Below are 17,952 nucleotides of genomic sequence, written 5' to 3' on the forward strand. Positions count from 1 at the left end.
GTACATATGGGGGCATTATACTGGGTATGGGAAGGGGGATAGTATGGTAGCTGCTGAGGGAGCATTATACTGTATGGGGGCATTATACTTTATGGGACAGCTATGGGGGCATTATACTGTATGTGGCAGCTATGCGGGCATTACACTGTATGGGGGCATTATATTGTATGGAGTGCATTAAACTGTATAGAGCAGCTATGGCTGACAATATACTGTGGAGCATATATGGGGGGCATTATACTGTGTGGGGACAGCTATGGGGGCATTATACTGTAGAGGTAGCTATGAGGGGCATTATACTGTGGGGGTATCCATTCGGGCTGTTGGGCAAGGCGACTGGGCATAGGCGTGTGAAGGAGTCTAGTAGTGTTGGGGAGAGGAAGGGGGGCCCAAGCGGAATTCTTGCACCAGGGCCTATGAGCTTTTAGCTACACCCTTGCACAGGGCAATTATCAGCAACAAGCGTTCTATGAACGGTCTTTCGCCCGATAATTGCCCAGTGTAAACCCCCCTTAAAAATGCAAGCTGGGTGATTCACATGAAAAGATCAAGACTGCAGATGTTACATATGGTTCTGGTGTAAAGTTTTCCATATGCATTGCTAAGAAAATTTACTAGCATTGCTTCTTTAAAAAAATAAAATAAAGCCACCAATCATAGTGTTGCCCCTACCACCTCCCACCCAAATGAGCCAAACCCAACATTTCTCTTTGAGCATGTATATTGTGTACAAAAGTAATAATTCAATGATAAAGAGCTATTTCGTAATCTATGCCTAGATAAATAGCCTGTATTACTGAGATTATTTGGGTGAAATTTTATTTTTGGATTTATGGAATTATGGAAGGTTTTTTTTAATCAATGTTTCTTTAATTTTACCAGTAATTTTATAAAGGATTATAAAAATGCTGTAAAATAAAATTATATCTGGCATGAAATGAGTAAAGTAACTAGTGAGAATGTATAACATTTTATCCATCCCCTCCCGGAAACTGACAATACAAGCTGAATGTCTACGGTGACTATTTGTATATGAATGAAAATGTATACATTTTATGATATTTTTGTCTTTATTAATGCTAGGGCTTATGGAAGAGGGGGACAAAATAAGAAAGAATTATTTACAGAGCACTCTAAGGCCTAAACTACCACAGAGATTACGGAGTTCAGAGAATTAGTAATTGATGTTTTACCCTTTTTTTTAATGTTACAGCCATAATTACTTCAAAACACTTTGGAAAATGTCACTGCACAGTACAGAGCCGCATGCACTGAGCCTTTACGGCAGTACAAAGCGGCTGTATGCAGAGAAGTAACAAGTTCGGGCCGGGCCCCATCCCCCCTTCCTGATTGTACATGAAAAAGAAAAAAAAAAAGATTATATTCACCTCTTTTCTTGTCTGCAGGGGTCCTCTTAGACTACCAAATAAACCCACTGTGCATACAAAGTCCTGACGCTGGGCAGTGCCAGGACGTTATTTGTGACGCAGCACACATCTGTGTTGTGTGATGTATCACATAGATGTCCTGATGTTGCCCGGCGTCAGGTTCCTGTATGTGCCATGGCACAGACCTTTGGCGGGGCAGTCTGAGGGGATCCAAGGTGGGACCCTTTTTCCGGTCACGTTTGCACCCTCTGCGACTGATTGTTACACCACTGGCAGTACCTAGTACGAAGCTAAGCGGCCCTCGTGTGGATACAGTTGCCATACAGTTATACTCCCCAATTTTTTTTAGGTGAGAATACCTCCACACATGAAATCTGATGGGGCATGTCACAATATTTTTCCATTAGATTCATACGGAATCTGACAAGAAAAAGCCTGTGTCTGTTTCTGTATGAAACTGGAGGCAAACAGAGGAACAGTAGAGATGTAAACGGAGCCGTAATACAGCAGTGTGCATAAGCCCTAACTCTAGCAATCCACCCATGTGTAGCCATGTTAATATGGTTACTTGTATCGAGAGAGACTCCACTAGTAGACAAGTAGACCACCAAACAAGATGTCGACCTATGCTCTGCACCTTTGTATAGTCCTAATTTTCTAATGAACTGACAGATTGTTTCATCATAAATATTTGATTACAAAACGGCTACCTCAGATAAAGGAGTTGTCGAATTTTGACAATCCCTTTATGTTAGAAGGGTTCCTCGTATATAAGCTGATCACAGGGTCTCCCTCTGCTGGTACCTTCAGCAATCAGATGTAATCTGTGAGAGAACATGGTAGCAAGTGTTCAATTCCCGTGCAGCACCACCACAGGGGAAATTAATTATTACATAGTTCAGACTGAAAATAAATATGTCATCTGTATAGTAAATAGGCCTGCCAGGTCCTCTAAAGGTAGAGACGTTGTTTGTAGCCGCCGTGGCTAAATGATGGAGGTCCGTAATAGGGCACCCCTCTTAAACGCAGAATGCTCTAACAGGATAGTTGAGGATTAATTTTCTAATCCAGAAAACCCCTTTAATGTTCTTACTATACAATCTCAACTCGACTGACACATTAATTGTTTAGTGACGCAGTTTGAACTCTTTGGATTCATCTATATAATTTCATATAGTAAATTATCATGAATGTGTCTAGATTAAACAAGTTTCAAGGAGTACAAGTAATTCAGTGATCACTTACCACCATAAATGCAAGCAAAGCAGGTGCACAAACGCATTGTCCCAAAAATGACCCCCTGAAACCTGTGGACAATGACCTAGTTAAGACCATTAGGAGGTGACATGCACCCTGGGGAGACACACACTGGAATTAGATATACAGGGTAAAGCATATTATAGTGAGACATTGTGAGCGAGGAATTATAAATGGTTGATACTCATATGACTCATAAACATCAAACCACCTGGACAAAATACCAAGGATAAAGGTAGCCATACACATTAGATGAATGTTGAAAAAACACGCCTATTTCGGCATTACCGGCCAACCATCTAATCTGTATGGTGGGGTCCCGACTCTTCCCCGATGGCAGATGTCGGGGAAAAGAAGGATCGGGCTGTTGTATTTCATCATGCACAAAGCTTTTGTTCTCAGGGAGATAAATCGCTGACAGAGATGTACAGCAGCGGTTTATTCCCCTCTCCCTATAGAGAACATATGGCCACCTTAAGGTCTCCTGCACTTTGTACAGGCCATATAATGGCTGCCATAGAGGTACGTGGACCCTTACTGTACCTCTGTCTGCCTCAGACTTCTTACGGAGGCATATAGAGAATTTTTCTGTCAGACTCCATACAAATCCGACAGGAAAAAAAAAAGTGTCATGTCCTATCAAACTCTCGGTATCATTGCCTAGAAGGGAATATCTCTGTATATGGGGTGCCTGATGAAGACTTTGCATTATGCCCTTGCGAATGAGCCCCAACGGGCATTAGGACAGATGCAACAGTAAAGAATGGGGCCGCTTAAGACAGACTTTTTGCTTGGCTCCGAGATGCCGGAAGTGTGGCAGATGCTGTAACACTAAGCATTAAAATATCGGCTCCGCAGAACAGGTCTATGTATGAGATTTGCAGCACGCTATTGTTTATGTGCAAATGTCACATTTACAAGTTGAATCCATGAGAACAGTAGCACATATTGTATCACTCACCCAACACTTCTGATCACTACATACAGATCATGAACAAAAGCTGCCCATACACGTTAGATAAACGTCTGCCAAACCTGCTAGTGTTGACAGGATCGCCCAACAATCGAAGGCGTCATGCACACCACTGTATTATGCGCCAGTCACTTTTCCGAGTTGTACACAACCGTAATATGGCACATACAAATCTATGGGCCCGTACTGTATTCATATGGAAGTCATGAGGAAAAAAAATCGATCGGGTGCCATATTATGGAAGTATTGTAGTTTGTAATATTCATAATATACTCCATTATTCTTGTCCATTTCTCTAGATAACTTTGCCCCTATAAGTGCCCTCTGCATTGCCGCAATCCGCTGCCGATAGTATAACCTAAAAGTAGCAAAAATAACTTTTATACAAATTGTATGAATTTTTAGACCAACAAAAAACATGTCTGCTGTTGAGAACAGATCATTTTCCATAGATTCACCAATTATTGATCTGACTTCTTGTTAAGAATAGCATCAGACGAATCATCGTGTCTATGGCCAACTTTACTGCATGACTATAAGACGGAAAGTCCTGTCCGATCACATAAACAATAAAGTCTAACCTCGGCCTAATCTACTATAAGAATTACTAAAGACAAGATCCAATGTTATGTGTCTGTAGAGTGTCAGCTCTCTGGGTCCAGTCTATGGGAACAGTAGCAGACACTTTAACACCTCCTATAGGTCCAGGCAGTTTTACTCTTTTCTTAAGGGTGTGAAGAAGGACAAAAGACTTTTCTCAAAGAAATAAGACCTCATTAAGTGCTTAACACCCCCCCCCCCCCCGCTTGCCTTCTATGTCCAGCCGGCTGATAGGACGGACTCCTCCTATACACACACAGAGGGGCTTTTATCTGAGTCTCCCACACTCTCTCCCACATTACTGGAATAGTCTCTTGTCACAGACAAGCACACAAGTGGTCTTCAGCTAGACGACTTCTCATTCCCAGCAAGATGCTGGGCCGCTACAAGAAGTTGACCTTTGGGACACCATGCAATGAAGGTAAGAGCACATATAATATATATAGATTGCAAGCTCCTCAGGCAAGATAACATGTTATATGCTTATTCTGTCATGTGGAGTTAATACTGAGTTGGGGGGTCAGGTCGGACCCCTATATGGTACCCTGTAATGCTTTACTTTCCTTACATCAAATCATTTATGGTGCGACTCTCGTGTTGATAACTGAGGGATTCCCAACAGAGAGCCCCCCATAATCAGCTACAGCCGGTGGAACCTGCAAAAAGAATATATTACTTGAATACCCAGTTTCTAGGTAACAGATCTGAATTTGTCAAATGAAACAGAGCAGTTTTCCCTAGTCTGTACTAATTATTATATATCAATATTTCATTATTGGTTTTACATAGGACTGCAGGTAAGCATACTGGATGGCTTAACTGAGCTAAATAACAAATTCAGTTCTGCTACATCTGCTAAAATATCCATCATGCTATGTTCCCTGTGTATAAATCCCTATAATGAACTATAGATAATATGCCGGATAGAGGAATCTAAATTGTATACTACTGTATATACATAGTCAAATTTGGAAAATGCTGAAACCCAGGAGTGTCCGTGGAATGGGTGGCAAATGATTTGGGCACAGAATAGGGATTGTTCCTGACAGATAATGAGATGCAGCAGAATATCATTATATGCTAAACTGACGGGTGGGAGGAAAACGACAGCTAAAGCAAGTCTCATTGAGAGTGACATAGCCGGCATTGTTTAATCATCCCAAAACTGTTGTTTTTTTTTGTGTTTTTTATACTTAAAAAAAAAGTTACATTTAACTACATTAATTCATTGATTTGTCCTCTATGGGAAGTATTTTCATATTTATAGTCTATTCAGTCACTTTCTAATTTCTTTTTATATGTTTTCTGGGAAAAGCTGGGTGACAACCACTATGGCCACCATTATAATTCTGTCATGATATATCCCCTATTCCTGTACCCCCTCATAACTAGTCAGATTTGCCATTCAGGAGCAAGGGCATAGGTACCATAGAAGGGAGCCCATGCAGCTGCTATGGGGCCCGTAAGTAGATTTAGAATTAATTTTAATCCAGATATTTCCACTTAAAATAATTTTCCACTTTAACTGGTTGACGATGCTGGACAAGTATGCTCGTCATTAGTGGCAGGATGTTGCATACTCAACTGCTGACCGCGCGGGCACAGCAAGTGTGCCCATGCAATCAGGAGCGGGGCAACAACTGTAATACACCGCTGCAGCCCCGCTGTAGCGGCGGAAATCAGAGAAATGGCTGATCTCCATCGTTAACCCTTTGAATGCTGCAATCATAGCTGATGATGGTGTTCAAAGGGAGAGAGTGTGGGGGTTGCTCTTTGATCGCATCACAGGGAATCCCTGTAACGTGATCAAGGGACTTACCTTATATGAACAGTCAGCTCAGAGTCCATTAAAGGACCCCAGGGCTGTCTGACCATATTTCCTGTTGTTAGGGTCTACTTAGGTAACAACTGCCTGTCAACTATCAGTACACAGGCTAATGTACTAGCACATAGATGTATATAGATACATTCCAGTACATTATAGTCAAAAACTAAATCTCAAAATGTAAAATTCCGCTATAAAAATCAATATAAATTAAAAGCTAATGTATAAGTACCAAAAAATGGCACCAACATATAGTATAATGCAAAAAAACGAAGTCTCATACAGCTACGGAGAACATGAAATAGGTCTGAGCTGTAATACCACACACAACCAGTGGAATATATAATTCAAAGGCTTGTCAAGATTATAAATATTTTATTTTTTTCTTCCAGAAACAGCGCCACCCTTGTCCATAGGCTCTCTTTGGTATTGCAGCTCAGTCTTATTCACTAAAAGGGGCAGAGGTGTATTACTATAGATAGCCAATGGACAAAAGGAGGCGCTGTTTCTGGGAAAATCTAGCAGACCCCTTTTTTTTTTATCTTAAACAACCCCACTAAAAGGATCCCTTGGCTTTTTTATAAATATGGAGTTCTATGTAAGGGGAGGCGGTCGTAATCTCAGCACTGGGACCACATTTTCAGTTTTACCATATAACAAAAATGTATATCGTTTAGTATATCGTATATCGTTTAGCAAACTAAACCTCTGTCAAAACTGTCTATTGCTAATAGAAACCAATCAGAGCTCAGCTTTCATATTTCCAGAGCAGTTTAAGAAATAAAAGCTGAGATCTGATTGGTTGCTATGAGTAACACAGACAGTTTGGATATATAATGGCCCATAATGTCTTAAAAAAACACATTGATTTTACAATGCTGTTAAACGGTAAGGCCGGGTTCCCACGTAGCGTAAACGCTGCAGAATTTCCCCAACTGAATTCCGTGCAGAAATTCCGCAGCATTTACCGTAGCAGCAAAGTAGATGAGATTTTGAAAATCCCATGCCCACGCTGCGGAAAAAAACCACAGCGAAAACGTTCATAAATTGACCTGTGGTGTGGATTTTAAATCCGCAGCATATCAATTTATACTGCGTTTTCGTTGCTTTTCTGTTGCGGGTCTTCACTATTGAAATCAATGGGGATGCAAAACCCGCAACAGAAAGCCAAGTGTTGCGACTTTTGAGGCGGAATCGCAGCGATTCCGCGCAAAAGTTGCAACTCAGAAAAAATAATAATTCATACTTACCCAGAACTCCCGGCTTCTTCATCCAGTCCGGCCTCCTGGAATGATGTTTCATCCCATGTGACCGCTGCAGCCAATCACAGGCTACAACGGTCACATGGGCTTTAGCTTCATCTAGGGAGCCACGGGGGGGGGGGGGGGGGGGGACGCATCACGATAACAACGGCCTAGGTAAGTATGTGGTCAGGTGATTTTTACTTCCAGAAAGAGCCTCTTTCCTTCTCCTCTTACTGGCATAAAAAGAAATAAAAAATGCGATGTGTCGATGCAGCCTTTTCCCTTTTCTGATGAAAGTTCACGTTTTTGTGTTATTGGAATGGGCATGTTTGAACAGTATACATACGCAGACATGCTGTGATAAAACACATTACCCCTATAGAAGACATCCTCAGCGGCTGACATGATAATGATCAGTTGCCAAGAGAAAATTTTAAGTACGTGTTGTGTTAGCAGAGGATGTAATAATAGAAATATTACTATATATAGATTTATATATAGGTTGAAAGAACTGTGGATTGTGAATTTCTGGGTGATGTAGGGGGTTTAGTCCTTCTGCTGTACTGTAGTACAATTCATGGCGATAAGGGCCAGTCTGAGGGGGTCTTAAGGCCCCTTTACACGGGCCAATGATCGGGCAATGAGCGTTTATACGAACGCACATTCCCAACCATTGCCCTGTGTAAACAGGGCAGCGATCAGCCGATGAACAAGCAAACGCTCGCTCATCGGATGATCGACTCTTTTATGCAGCCAATAAAATGGTCGCTAGTCGGCAGCACATCTCCCTCTATAAACAGAGAGATGTGCTGCCAACATGATGTAGTAATGATACCTTACCGATTATTGCTCCTTGTAAAAGGAGGAAACGAGAACGTGCTGTATCGTCGATCGTGCTCATTTTCTCTGCCCATATTGGGCCGTATAAAAGGACCTTTATACCATAAGGGAATTTACAATTAACCCTTTCACTATCCCAGACCACCAAGGATATTGAGCTAGAAAAACTGTCTAAAGGGCCTTTTACACCTGCCGATATTCGGCCGGTGCAACGAGCGCCGATCAACGAGACAGCTTGTTGATCGGCGCTCATTTGCTTTCTGTCACACGGAGCTATTGATTTTTTAAAACGATACAACCAGCAGATGATCAAGCGTTTGCTCATTCATCTGCTGATCGTTCCCGTGTTTACACAGGGCAATTATCGGCAACGTGCGTTCTATGATCGTCCAATGTAAAACCCTCTTAAGAAGGGCAAGCAGTGAGGTCCTATATCGCATGTTTCTCAGGGCCCCATTTGCTATAAAAATATTGATAGTGATAAAACTGCAGGTCTCCAATGGCTCTTTCCATATTATAACCTTCTCAGAAGTTGCAGGTTGTTGTTTTTTTTTTAACTTTGGGCAATAGTCGTCTATCGAAAGTCTACTCAACAGAAAATAATGAAATCCCATTCAACCGTAACACAACATGCAACTTTTCTTTTCCTTTCTTCTGGTAGAATTAGAGTCACATGCCTAAAAAAAGGGAATAGTCCTAAATTTAATGGAAAGTCAGTCTATCTAGATAGAGCATCTATGCTAAGCTCGTGGGCACAGCCAGCAGTCGGGCTGAGCTTGCATTTTATGGCTGGCAATAGGCTCCCTGTTTTTGGGTTGGCAAGCCCTCAAACCTCCAGGCTTGCATTACAATAAGAGGCAGACATGGTTTTTCTGTAGACGACTGGAGAGACCGCTGCGCCTGCTGGAGACGGGTGTGCTTGAAGGACCAGTATCTGGTTGTTGAAGGGAGTGACAAGAGTGTAGTATATTTAGAAGTAGACCCAGAGATCAGACAAGTGGCATATTTGTCTCCATCAGATTTTGATATATTTAAGACATGATCCTGTAGATTACTGAACGGGTGGAGATACAACTGCACCAGCATTGCTGTCTATATAAACCTACCCTTCCCTAACCCTGCACCAGCATTGCTGTCTATATAACCCTAACCTTCCCTAACCCTGCACCAGCATTGCTGTCTATATAACCCTACCCTAATTATATGTGGCTGTCCTATAGACTAATACCTCAATTTCAAGTCCCATGTCCAGACATCGGTTCTTATCATAGACGTCTCGAAGGCGTCTCAGAATTTGGCATCTTAAAGTGCCTATACACCTAATTGATACTGATACCACCAGAACAGATCTAAAATGATCGACTCCATCTGTAATCACAGAGTGAGAACATGGAATTAAGCATTTACTCAGTTATTGTACAAGCCAATATATTTGCAGCAATCAGAACTAGTTTCCATCATCTGATCCTTGCAGATATTTTGCAATGAATGGTATGGTTCTTTACCAACCATTGGCCCGATATGGGGAAATTGACCCGTGTCTCACCAATACCAATGGTTGTTAGACATACTATAGTGTTGCGGATATGACCATATGGTCTAAAGTGGGATGTTTAACTATTGCTGCCCCGAACAGGAGTTCAGGCTGGGCACTCTGTATGTTTTCTTAGGGCATCTAGGCTAAGTTCAAAAGGTCTATCCTGGTAATCGAAGCAATTCTAGGATATGTGACATCCAGTGGCTATTGCTATGGTGACCATAATCCCCAAATTCAAGGTCAAAACAAGTTTTTGCGAGAATATAAGATCGTAGTCTGACAATTATCTCAACTTTTGCAACTATTTTTTCTTCAGTTCAATGCCCATAGCTCTTCATGGATGTCATAAGTAGACTTTTTTTTTTTTTTCTAAACATGTATTTTAGGTAGCCTGGTTCTTTAAAAGGGACCTCCAATCAATATTTCAGTAACCTTTGTCCCCGGACTATATAGATCTGTCCCCGGGCCGATGCACACAATCCGGCATTCCTCTGTCCTCATTTGAACAAATATCTCGCTCACATCCTTTTACGAGAGTCATGCCTCTGGAATGTGGCGTTTTGTAATCTGATAAATTCCATAAAGAACATCTTGGTAAATGAAGCAGAATGTGTGCTTTATTTATTTTTTTACCTCTAAAGTGTTACTTAAGGGGGTTGTCCATGAACGGACAACTGATGACCTTTCCACAGGATAGGCCATCAGTATATGATTAGTGGGGGTCAGACACCCGGACACCGCACCGATCAGCTGCTGCGGGCGCTGGATGTTATGGAGGGTATTATGCAGTATCAGATGCAGTGGATAGGTCATCAGTTGTCTGTGCGTGGACAACCCCTTTAAGTGTAATTTTTTTTGTCGGTGGAAATGTGGCAATGATACGTGCAAAATACAATTCAGTATCATACTAAATAGGTCTAGGATCCATCACTTTAAGGACTCCTGCACACGGGACAGAAATTCTGCAGCTTATTACAGTAGCAGCAAAGTGGATGAGATTTAAACACAAATTTTGGGAAAAAAATCAGCAAAAAACGAGGAAATTGACCTGCGGTGCAGACTCTCAATCTGCAGCATGACAATTTATCTTGCGTAAACTCTACAGAATTTTCACACGGAAATGTGTCAGAATGTCTAATGTAAATGCATTGAAAAATATGGCGTTCGTGCCAAATGCTTTATTTATGTAGCCCCATATGAATATTTTGAAAAAAGTGTGCGGGGCTTCACGGTCACACCGAACCCGACTCATTCCTGAATAAGGTCCGTCCTGGCAATATTGTAATATACTATAAACGCTAGTATGTCTTTCTCAACAATGTAGGCCAGGTCTGAGAAAAAAAAAAAAATTGATGGCAAGACACTAACACATGTTAGCACATTTTCCAGGAAGCTGTGATATGGGGAGCTGTTTGTTTGCAGGGTCCCTACACTGCTTTAGATGTCCCTGTTTGTAACAGAAACAATGCTAAGTGACATATTAAAAAATATATATATATTCTTTCATTTTGTTAGTGAGTGAATAGAGTTTTTAGATCTAAATGACTACCTAATGAATAATTAGAATGGGAAACTCCGGTCATCATAAATTATAATGCAGCAACAGTTATGTGACAAATTCAGCTCTGCTACATGTGCATTTCAGGGAGGTCAATATTGGTGAATACAGGGATTGTGCAAATGGCCAGAGTACTGTGACTACGGACATCACGACTCTATATAGTTATGTCTATGGACTAATCCTGTGTCTGTAGTCCTAGGTGCATGTTATTCATGTGTATATGTAGCCCAGTATGTGCTCCATTGTGTGTATTTTGAGTCTTTGACCTGCTCCTATCAGATGAAAAGCGGAATGTAGCTGTGCTAGTTATGCTGCATTCCCATATCCCAGCAGCGGCTCTGGATATTGTCAGTGCGTGTGTGATATGGCAGGAATCTGACATGAAATAAGCAGCCATATAAGTCTGAGGAACAGGGAGGAGCGTGCACAGGTGAGACTGGGCAGGTATGACATGGATTGGGCTAGGACGGCTCAGTTTCAGTAGAGCGCATCCAAGGGTGTAGATCGAGGAATGTGTATAATACCTGGATAGACCTGTCTCAAATCTCAGTCTGCACTCATTCACTGCCAGGTACGTGAAGTTGTGTGTGTATGTATGTATGTATGTATGTATGTATGTATGTATGTGTGTATGTGTGTATGTATGTATGTATGTATGTGTGTGTATGTATGTATATATATATATATGTACAGTATATATATCATATTATACAAAGACACGGTTAGGATATCCTTGCGATAGTGTCTTTGTGTTCATTGTGTGAAATGATACTACTTTGTATTTGTCTATATATACACTTGCATGTAGACAAATTTACATTCGGTTTATGATGCTATAATGTTCTAGTATTTTTTTATGGTGCGACTTCTGCTGTCACTTGACAGTTCGTCCCATAGGAATGTATTGCGTCATAACTCAATTGTAAGTGACACTTTCAAGCTATATGTTAGTCAAAGGAACTGCTCACACATCAGAGGCATACCATTTCACTTGGTCAGAAAATACTTGTATCATAGAACTAAAGTACTGTGCACATTGCCATCTAGGAATAACTTAAGAGTAATGTGTGTATATGACTGAATATTTGTACACTAAATTTCACACACATTTTTTGTATCCTTGCAGAGCGTTCAGAGGGCTGTGTACTGCTTGGAAGCACTGCTGTATATCGGCGCCTCATGGATCCTACCTCACATTGTCCTGGTCCTGCAATTTCTCATTATGTTCAACTAGCGGCTAACCATGGAGGAAGTAGAGGATGTATCGTTGTGCGTAAACGGTTTGAGAAATCAGAGTCAGAAGATTCTGGTGTGGAGTTACCACCACCTTCTCCTTTTGGATCAGAAAGTAGCTACAATCCAGATGAGTCAGAGAGCCTGGAAGGCTCCACCCCAGAATACCCTGAAAGCCTGGAGAGTCCCACCCCTGAGGATCCTGAAGGCCCAAAAAGCACTGCTATTGAAAACCAAGGCTCCGTAGCAGAACCTGAGGAACATTCAGCTCTTAAGAATACAGAGAGCTTTAAAATGCTCCCAGACAAGGATACAGACACAATGGAACATTTCTTCACTCAGCAACGGGAAAGAGACACATCGGGGGTGCCTCATAAGCTGGAACAGGCTATACTTAGGAGCCGGAGACAGCGGAGCTCTAGCAGAGAGTCCATTCAGAACAGAACCGCCAGGCATAGCCGCCAGTATGTGGGATCTTTGAAAGACCAACGTAGAGAGAAATTCTTCTCCCACCAAACAAAAAGCCCCACTCCGCAAAGTCAGGAAAATAAGGTATGTGACTTATGCAAACTAGATGATGACGGACTAAATATTTTATTCTTTAATAAAGTAGTGTCAACATAGTCAGTCATGAGAGCTTCTTCTACCTCAAGCCCTGAACCAAAGCAGCTTACAATCCATAAGATACTGTATGCACACTGCTTCTCCCAGGAGATGGCCAATGCCACCAAGGGCTTATTACTCATCAACATGAATGGTAGCAGTTATAGGGATGGAAGAAATCCATGCAAACATGGAAGGAACATGAAAAACGGCATATCGATTGCATCTTAATATACATGGGGGACATTGCTCTTACTCTTACTTTATCTTTGCTAGGACCAGGACCCACTACTTCTCCCAGGAGATGGTCTCCGCTACCTGGAGAGTCTATGTCAGATGTTAGAGCAAATTGCAGAACTGCAACAGAAGAATCAAAGGCTTCAGCAAGAGAAAAGAGAAGCCGAAGGAAAGCTGCACAACAAAGTGAGTAATAGTTTATACAGTGTACTTTATATAAAATGCCAGGTTTTTGTCATGCAAAAAATCAGTCCAAGTTGAATCATTTCAGAACTTTTTCCACCTTTAATGTCACCTATAATCTGTACAATTGTATTGAAAAACAAACTGAAATCTTTTAGTGGAAAAATCAAAATAAAGAACAAAAATTATGTGGTTGCATAAATATGCACACCCTTAAACTAATACTTTGTTGAATTACCCTTTGACTTTATGACGGCATTCAGTCGTTTTGGGTAGAAGTCTATCAGCATGGCACATCTATACTTGGCAATTGTTGCCCATTCTTCCTTGCAAAAGCTCCAAATCGGTCAGATTGCGAGGGCATCTCCTGTGTACAGCCCTCTTCAGGTCACCCCGCAGATTTTCAATGGGATTCAGGTCTGGGCCATTCCAAAACGTTGAACTTCTTCTGGTGAAGCCATTCTTTTGTTGATTTGGAGGTATGCTTTGGGTCGTTGTCGTGCTGAAAGGTGAAATTCCTCTTCACTTTTTGCTTTTTAGCAGAGGCTGCAGGTTTTGTGCCAATATTGATGGATATTTGGAACTGTTCATAATTCCCTCCACCTTGAATAAAGCCCCAGTTCCAGCCGCAGAAAAGCAGCCCCAAAGCATAGTGCTGCCTCCACCGTGCTTCACTGTGGATATGGTGCTCTTTTGGTGATGTGCAGTGTTGGCTTTGCCCAAAATATACCTTTTGGAATTATGGCCAAAAAGTTCAACCTTGGTCTCATCAGACCATAACACGTTTTTCCCACATGCTTTTGTCAGACTTGATGTTGGTCTTTGCAAAACATAACCGGGCTTGGATGTTTTTCTTTGTTAAAAGGCTTCCATCTTGCCACCCTACCCCACAGCCCAGACATGGATTGTGCTCACATGTACTTCACAACCATTACCTGCCAGAAAGTCCTGCAGCTCCTTTAATGTTGCTGTAGGCCTCTTGGTAGCCTCCTGGACTAATTTTCATCTTGTCTTTTCATCAAGTTTTGAGGGACGTCCACTATTGTGTCGAATGTAATCCACTTCTTGATGGCTGTCTTCACTGTGTTCTATGGTATATCTAATGCCTTGGAAATTCTTTGGTACCCTTCTTCTGACTGATGCCTTACAATAATCCCTCTAAATAATGGCATCTGTGTACTGACTACTATTTAACATGAGTTTAAATGTGATTGGCTAATTCTGAACACAACCACATCCCTAATTATAAGAGGCTGTTCACACTTATGCAACCACATTACTGTAGTTTTGTTATTTTTATTTTTCTCCTCTAAATGATTTCAGTTTGCTTTTCAATATAATTGTACAGATTATGGGTCACATTAAAGGTAGAAAGAGTTCTGTAATGATTCATCTTGTACTCATTTTTTAACATAACAAAAACCTGGCATTTTAACAGGGGTGTTATATATATAGATCTATATACACACACATACACACACACACACACACACACACACACACACACCACTTTACTTCCCCAGGTTTTGTCATTGACTCTAAGTACTAGGACAAGTTATGCACTTCTACACACTAAAAATAACTCTCCCCCCAGGTGATATAACAGAGTAGCTGTCATTTAAAGGTTGTTTATGTTCATTTAGTATTGGTAAAAATATGACATCTCACCCTACTCTACCATACTCCAGTTGATTGATAGTGGTGCTCATTTGTGACCTGTTTCCTCCTACAGGTGCTCTTTCTAGATTCCTGTGTATGTGGCGCCTCTCCTGCCTCCAGGGATTCGGATAATGACCAGACAGATAACCCCCATCCTGAAGAGAAGACCCGGGAACCAAAGCATTATAGGAAGAGATCAAGTTCTCATGCTGCGGTGCTTCTCAGCCTAGCCAGACCCACAGGTAAATGTATAGTCCTAATAGCTGTTACAAAGTGGTGGGCCTAATCTGAAGGTCTTTGCCTAGTCAGATGATTGATGTCCTAAAATATTTCTTGCCTTTATAGATAATGGTTTTAGAAAAACAGAGAAAATGAACCCCCAATATGTGAGCGTACCAAACCTGCAAGAAGAGGAGGACAGGAGACCACACCGAAACTGCAAAGTGAGTAGTTCAAGTCAATTTATGTCCCTTGGTCCGATGTGTTAGATATTAAAAGGCAAAGGAATTTACGTAGTGAATGTGCCTTCTGAGATAAAATACACTAAGATAAAACTGATACTAAGAGACACACCGTGATAAATTTATGGGCCTAGCAGCTGGCATCAAAGAGCATTTGTCCCCTGTTGTCCTATGATGGACAGACATTCATTTTAATCCCTTTTGACGTTTTAGAGTAGTGGTTCGCAAACTGTGACTCTCCAGCTGTTTTGAAGCTACAAGTACCAGCATGCTCTGACAACCTGAGATTGTCGGAGCATGCTGGGAGTTGTAGTTTTGCAACAGCTAGAGAGCCACTTATTGGAGACCACTGTTCTAGGACATATGCACTATGACACACAAGATTGTATACCTAAACTTGAGTGTCTTAGCTATAAAAGACTAGGTACCAGCATGAAAGTACATGAAACAATGTTACACAATAAGGGGTGATGATACAGTCATCTGGATCCATACTGCAGGAACTTGCTTTGATGCCCATATATATGATACACCAACTGTGCACTAAAATCAAGTCCTAGCGTTGTCCTAGTTATATCTATTCCAGGGAAATTTGCGTAACAACCAATACAGCTGCAATTACAGTACATCGCTATTGGACTTCCATTAGGAATATCTAGCCGGTCCATGGCCCAAAACCCAAAAAGTTGTGGGCCTGTAGCCGACAAAAAATGATAGTTTGCATTACTTGGTTAGGTGAGGAATAATAAAGACATAGGGAATAGTTATTGTGTGCGTCTCACAATGACTGGTAGGCCTGGTACCATGGCATTCATATTTTCAAATACAGTTATATCACTATATGTATTGTAACAATGGACTTTTTTGTTCTCGACAGGCCGAAGCATCACAGTGGTATAAAGTAAAGGAAATGCTCTCTAGACTCGCACGGAAAGGTGTTGGACCAATTCATGGAACTGCACAGACAGTAGAACCACACAACAACTGCAGGTACGGTAATGGACCTTAGCAATGAAAAAGTGATATATCTGCATAGAAACAGTATTGATATCTAATAGTCCCTTCTTCCACAGGACACAGACATTGCTAGAGGGAAATCCTCAACACCCGAGGAGATTGTTCCTGCCCGGGCTGGTTATCAGACCCCGGAACCATGGTCGACAGTTTCATTGAGTTATTCCTTTTTTCCTGGGAGGAAAGGACTGATGCACTCAAATGCACTGTAGAGGGATTTACTCTTAGTGGCATACTGAGAAGAGTCTGGAAGAAATGCACCAGTATCTGGGAAGATTAACTTGGCACTAAGTGCCGCTGCCTGGGAAAATACCCCGCCCTCCATAGTCATGCTGTGCACTGTACAAGTCAATGATAATGCTCGGCGTCACATACAACGCTTTGCATGGATGGAATTACTGAGGTCATTCCAGAGGACGTATAGACATTATCCTCTGTAGGATTATGCAGAGAAGCGCAGTCAATGTATTTATATGTACATAAGGAAGAATATATGTTTAAATTAAAGATGTGTGATTGAAAATAAAATATTGAGGTTATTTTTATGAACATTGGTGTTATTCTTTTATATAAATAAAACTATGATATTTTACTAGTGTAAATCCCAGTTCTTTGGTGCGGATTGTTGTGCCAATAGCTTGTTATGTGATTCTCTCTCAAGTGCCAATGGTATGACACTGAGGGTATGTTTACACACAGAATTTTCAGGCGTATTTCGGGGTGTAAATGCCTAAAAATCCGCCTGAGAAAACGGTAGCTAAACGCCTACAAACATTTGCCCTTTGAAATCAATGGGAAAAATGGCTTTATGTTCAGACGGGGCCATTTTTTACGCCGCTGTTTTAAGAGATGGTGCATAAATAAACGCCCCGTAAAAAGAAGGATCATGTCACTTCTTTATCTGTTTCTGGAGCGGTTTTTCATAGTGCCAATAGAAAAACTGTTCCAAAAACATCTAGAAAAAACGGCTCAAAAAAACGTTTTTAGCTTAAAAAACGGCTGTAAATCAGAGGCTGTTTTCACTGAAAACAGCTCTGTAATATTTAACAGTTTTTACTTGTGCATGTGAACATACCCTTACATAGTATACCGGTGTCCATTGCCGATCATCTAGGTTTTAGCCTGGTGCCTGCTGCCGGTTATATAGCTCCATCACTAGTGTCAGTACAACACAGCTATGACATCCCTAGAACTAGTGTTACACAATTATATCTGCCAGCAGCTAGAGGGCTAGAGACCAGGGGCTGTAGCTGGGGCTGTAGCTGGGGGTGAGGCTGGTGCCAGCTGGGGCATCAACAAGCTACTTTGACTGCATTTGGATACCGGACTAAGGCAGC

At 41.4% G+C, this 17,952-nt stretch overlaps 1 protein-coding gene across 1 annotated transcript; it reads left to right on the forward strand.

Annotated features, from left to right (window-relative positions):
- Nucleotides 1–4,534: 4,534 nt before the first annotated feature.
- C3H8orf58 (chromosome 3 C8orf58 homolog) lies at nt 4,535–17,143 on the forward strand. The gene is made up of 7 exons (XM_075855420.1): nt 4,535–4,639; nt 12,352–13,010; nt 13,338–13,484; nt 15,214–15,382; nt 15,486–15,583; nt 16,479–16,591; nt 16,675–17,143. Exons 1-7 carry the CDS (start codon nt 4,591–4,593, stop codon nt 16,772–16,774), a joined length of 1,335 nt encoding a protein of 444 aa, XP_075711535.1. The 5' UTR covers nt 4,535–4,590; the 3' UTR covers nt 16,775–17,143.
- Nucleotides 17,144–17,952: the final 809 nt, after the last annotated feature.

This window comes from Rhinoderma darwinii, chromosome 3, assembly GCF_050947455.1.
Source record: "Rhinoderma darwinii isolate aRhiDar2 chromosome 3, aRhiDar2.hap1, whole genome shotgun sequence".
Classification (NCBI taxonomy): Eukaryota; Metazoa; Chordata; class Amphibia; order Anura; family Rhinodermatidae; genus Rhinoderma; species Rhinoderma darwinii.

Coding starts and splice junctions, on each gene's coding strand:
- C3H8orf58 (XM_075855420.1), top strand. CDS start 4,591: ATGCTGGGCCGCTACAAGAAGTTGACCTTTGGGACACCATGCAATGAA. Junction 4,640..12,351: donor TGGGACACCATGCAATGAAG/GTAAGAGCACAT, acceptor GTATCCTTGCAG/AGCGTTCAGAGGGCTGTGTA. Junction 13,011..13,337: donor CGCAAAGTCAGGAAAATAAG/GTATGTGACTTA, acceptor TATCTTTGCTAG/GACCAGGACCCACTACTTCT.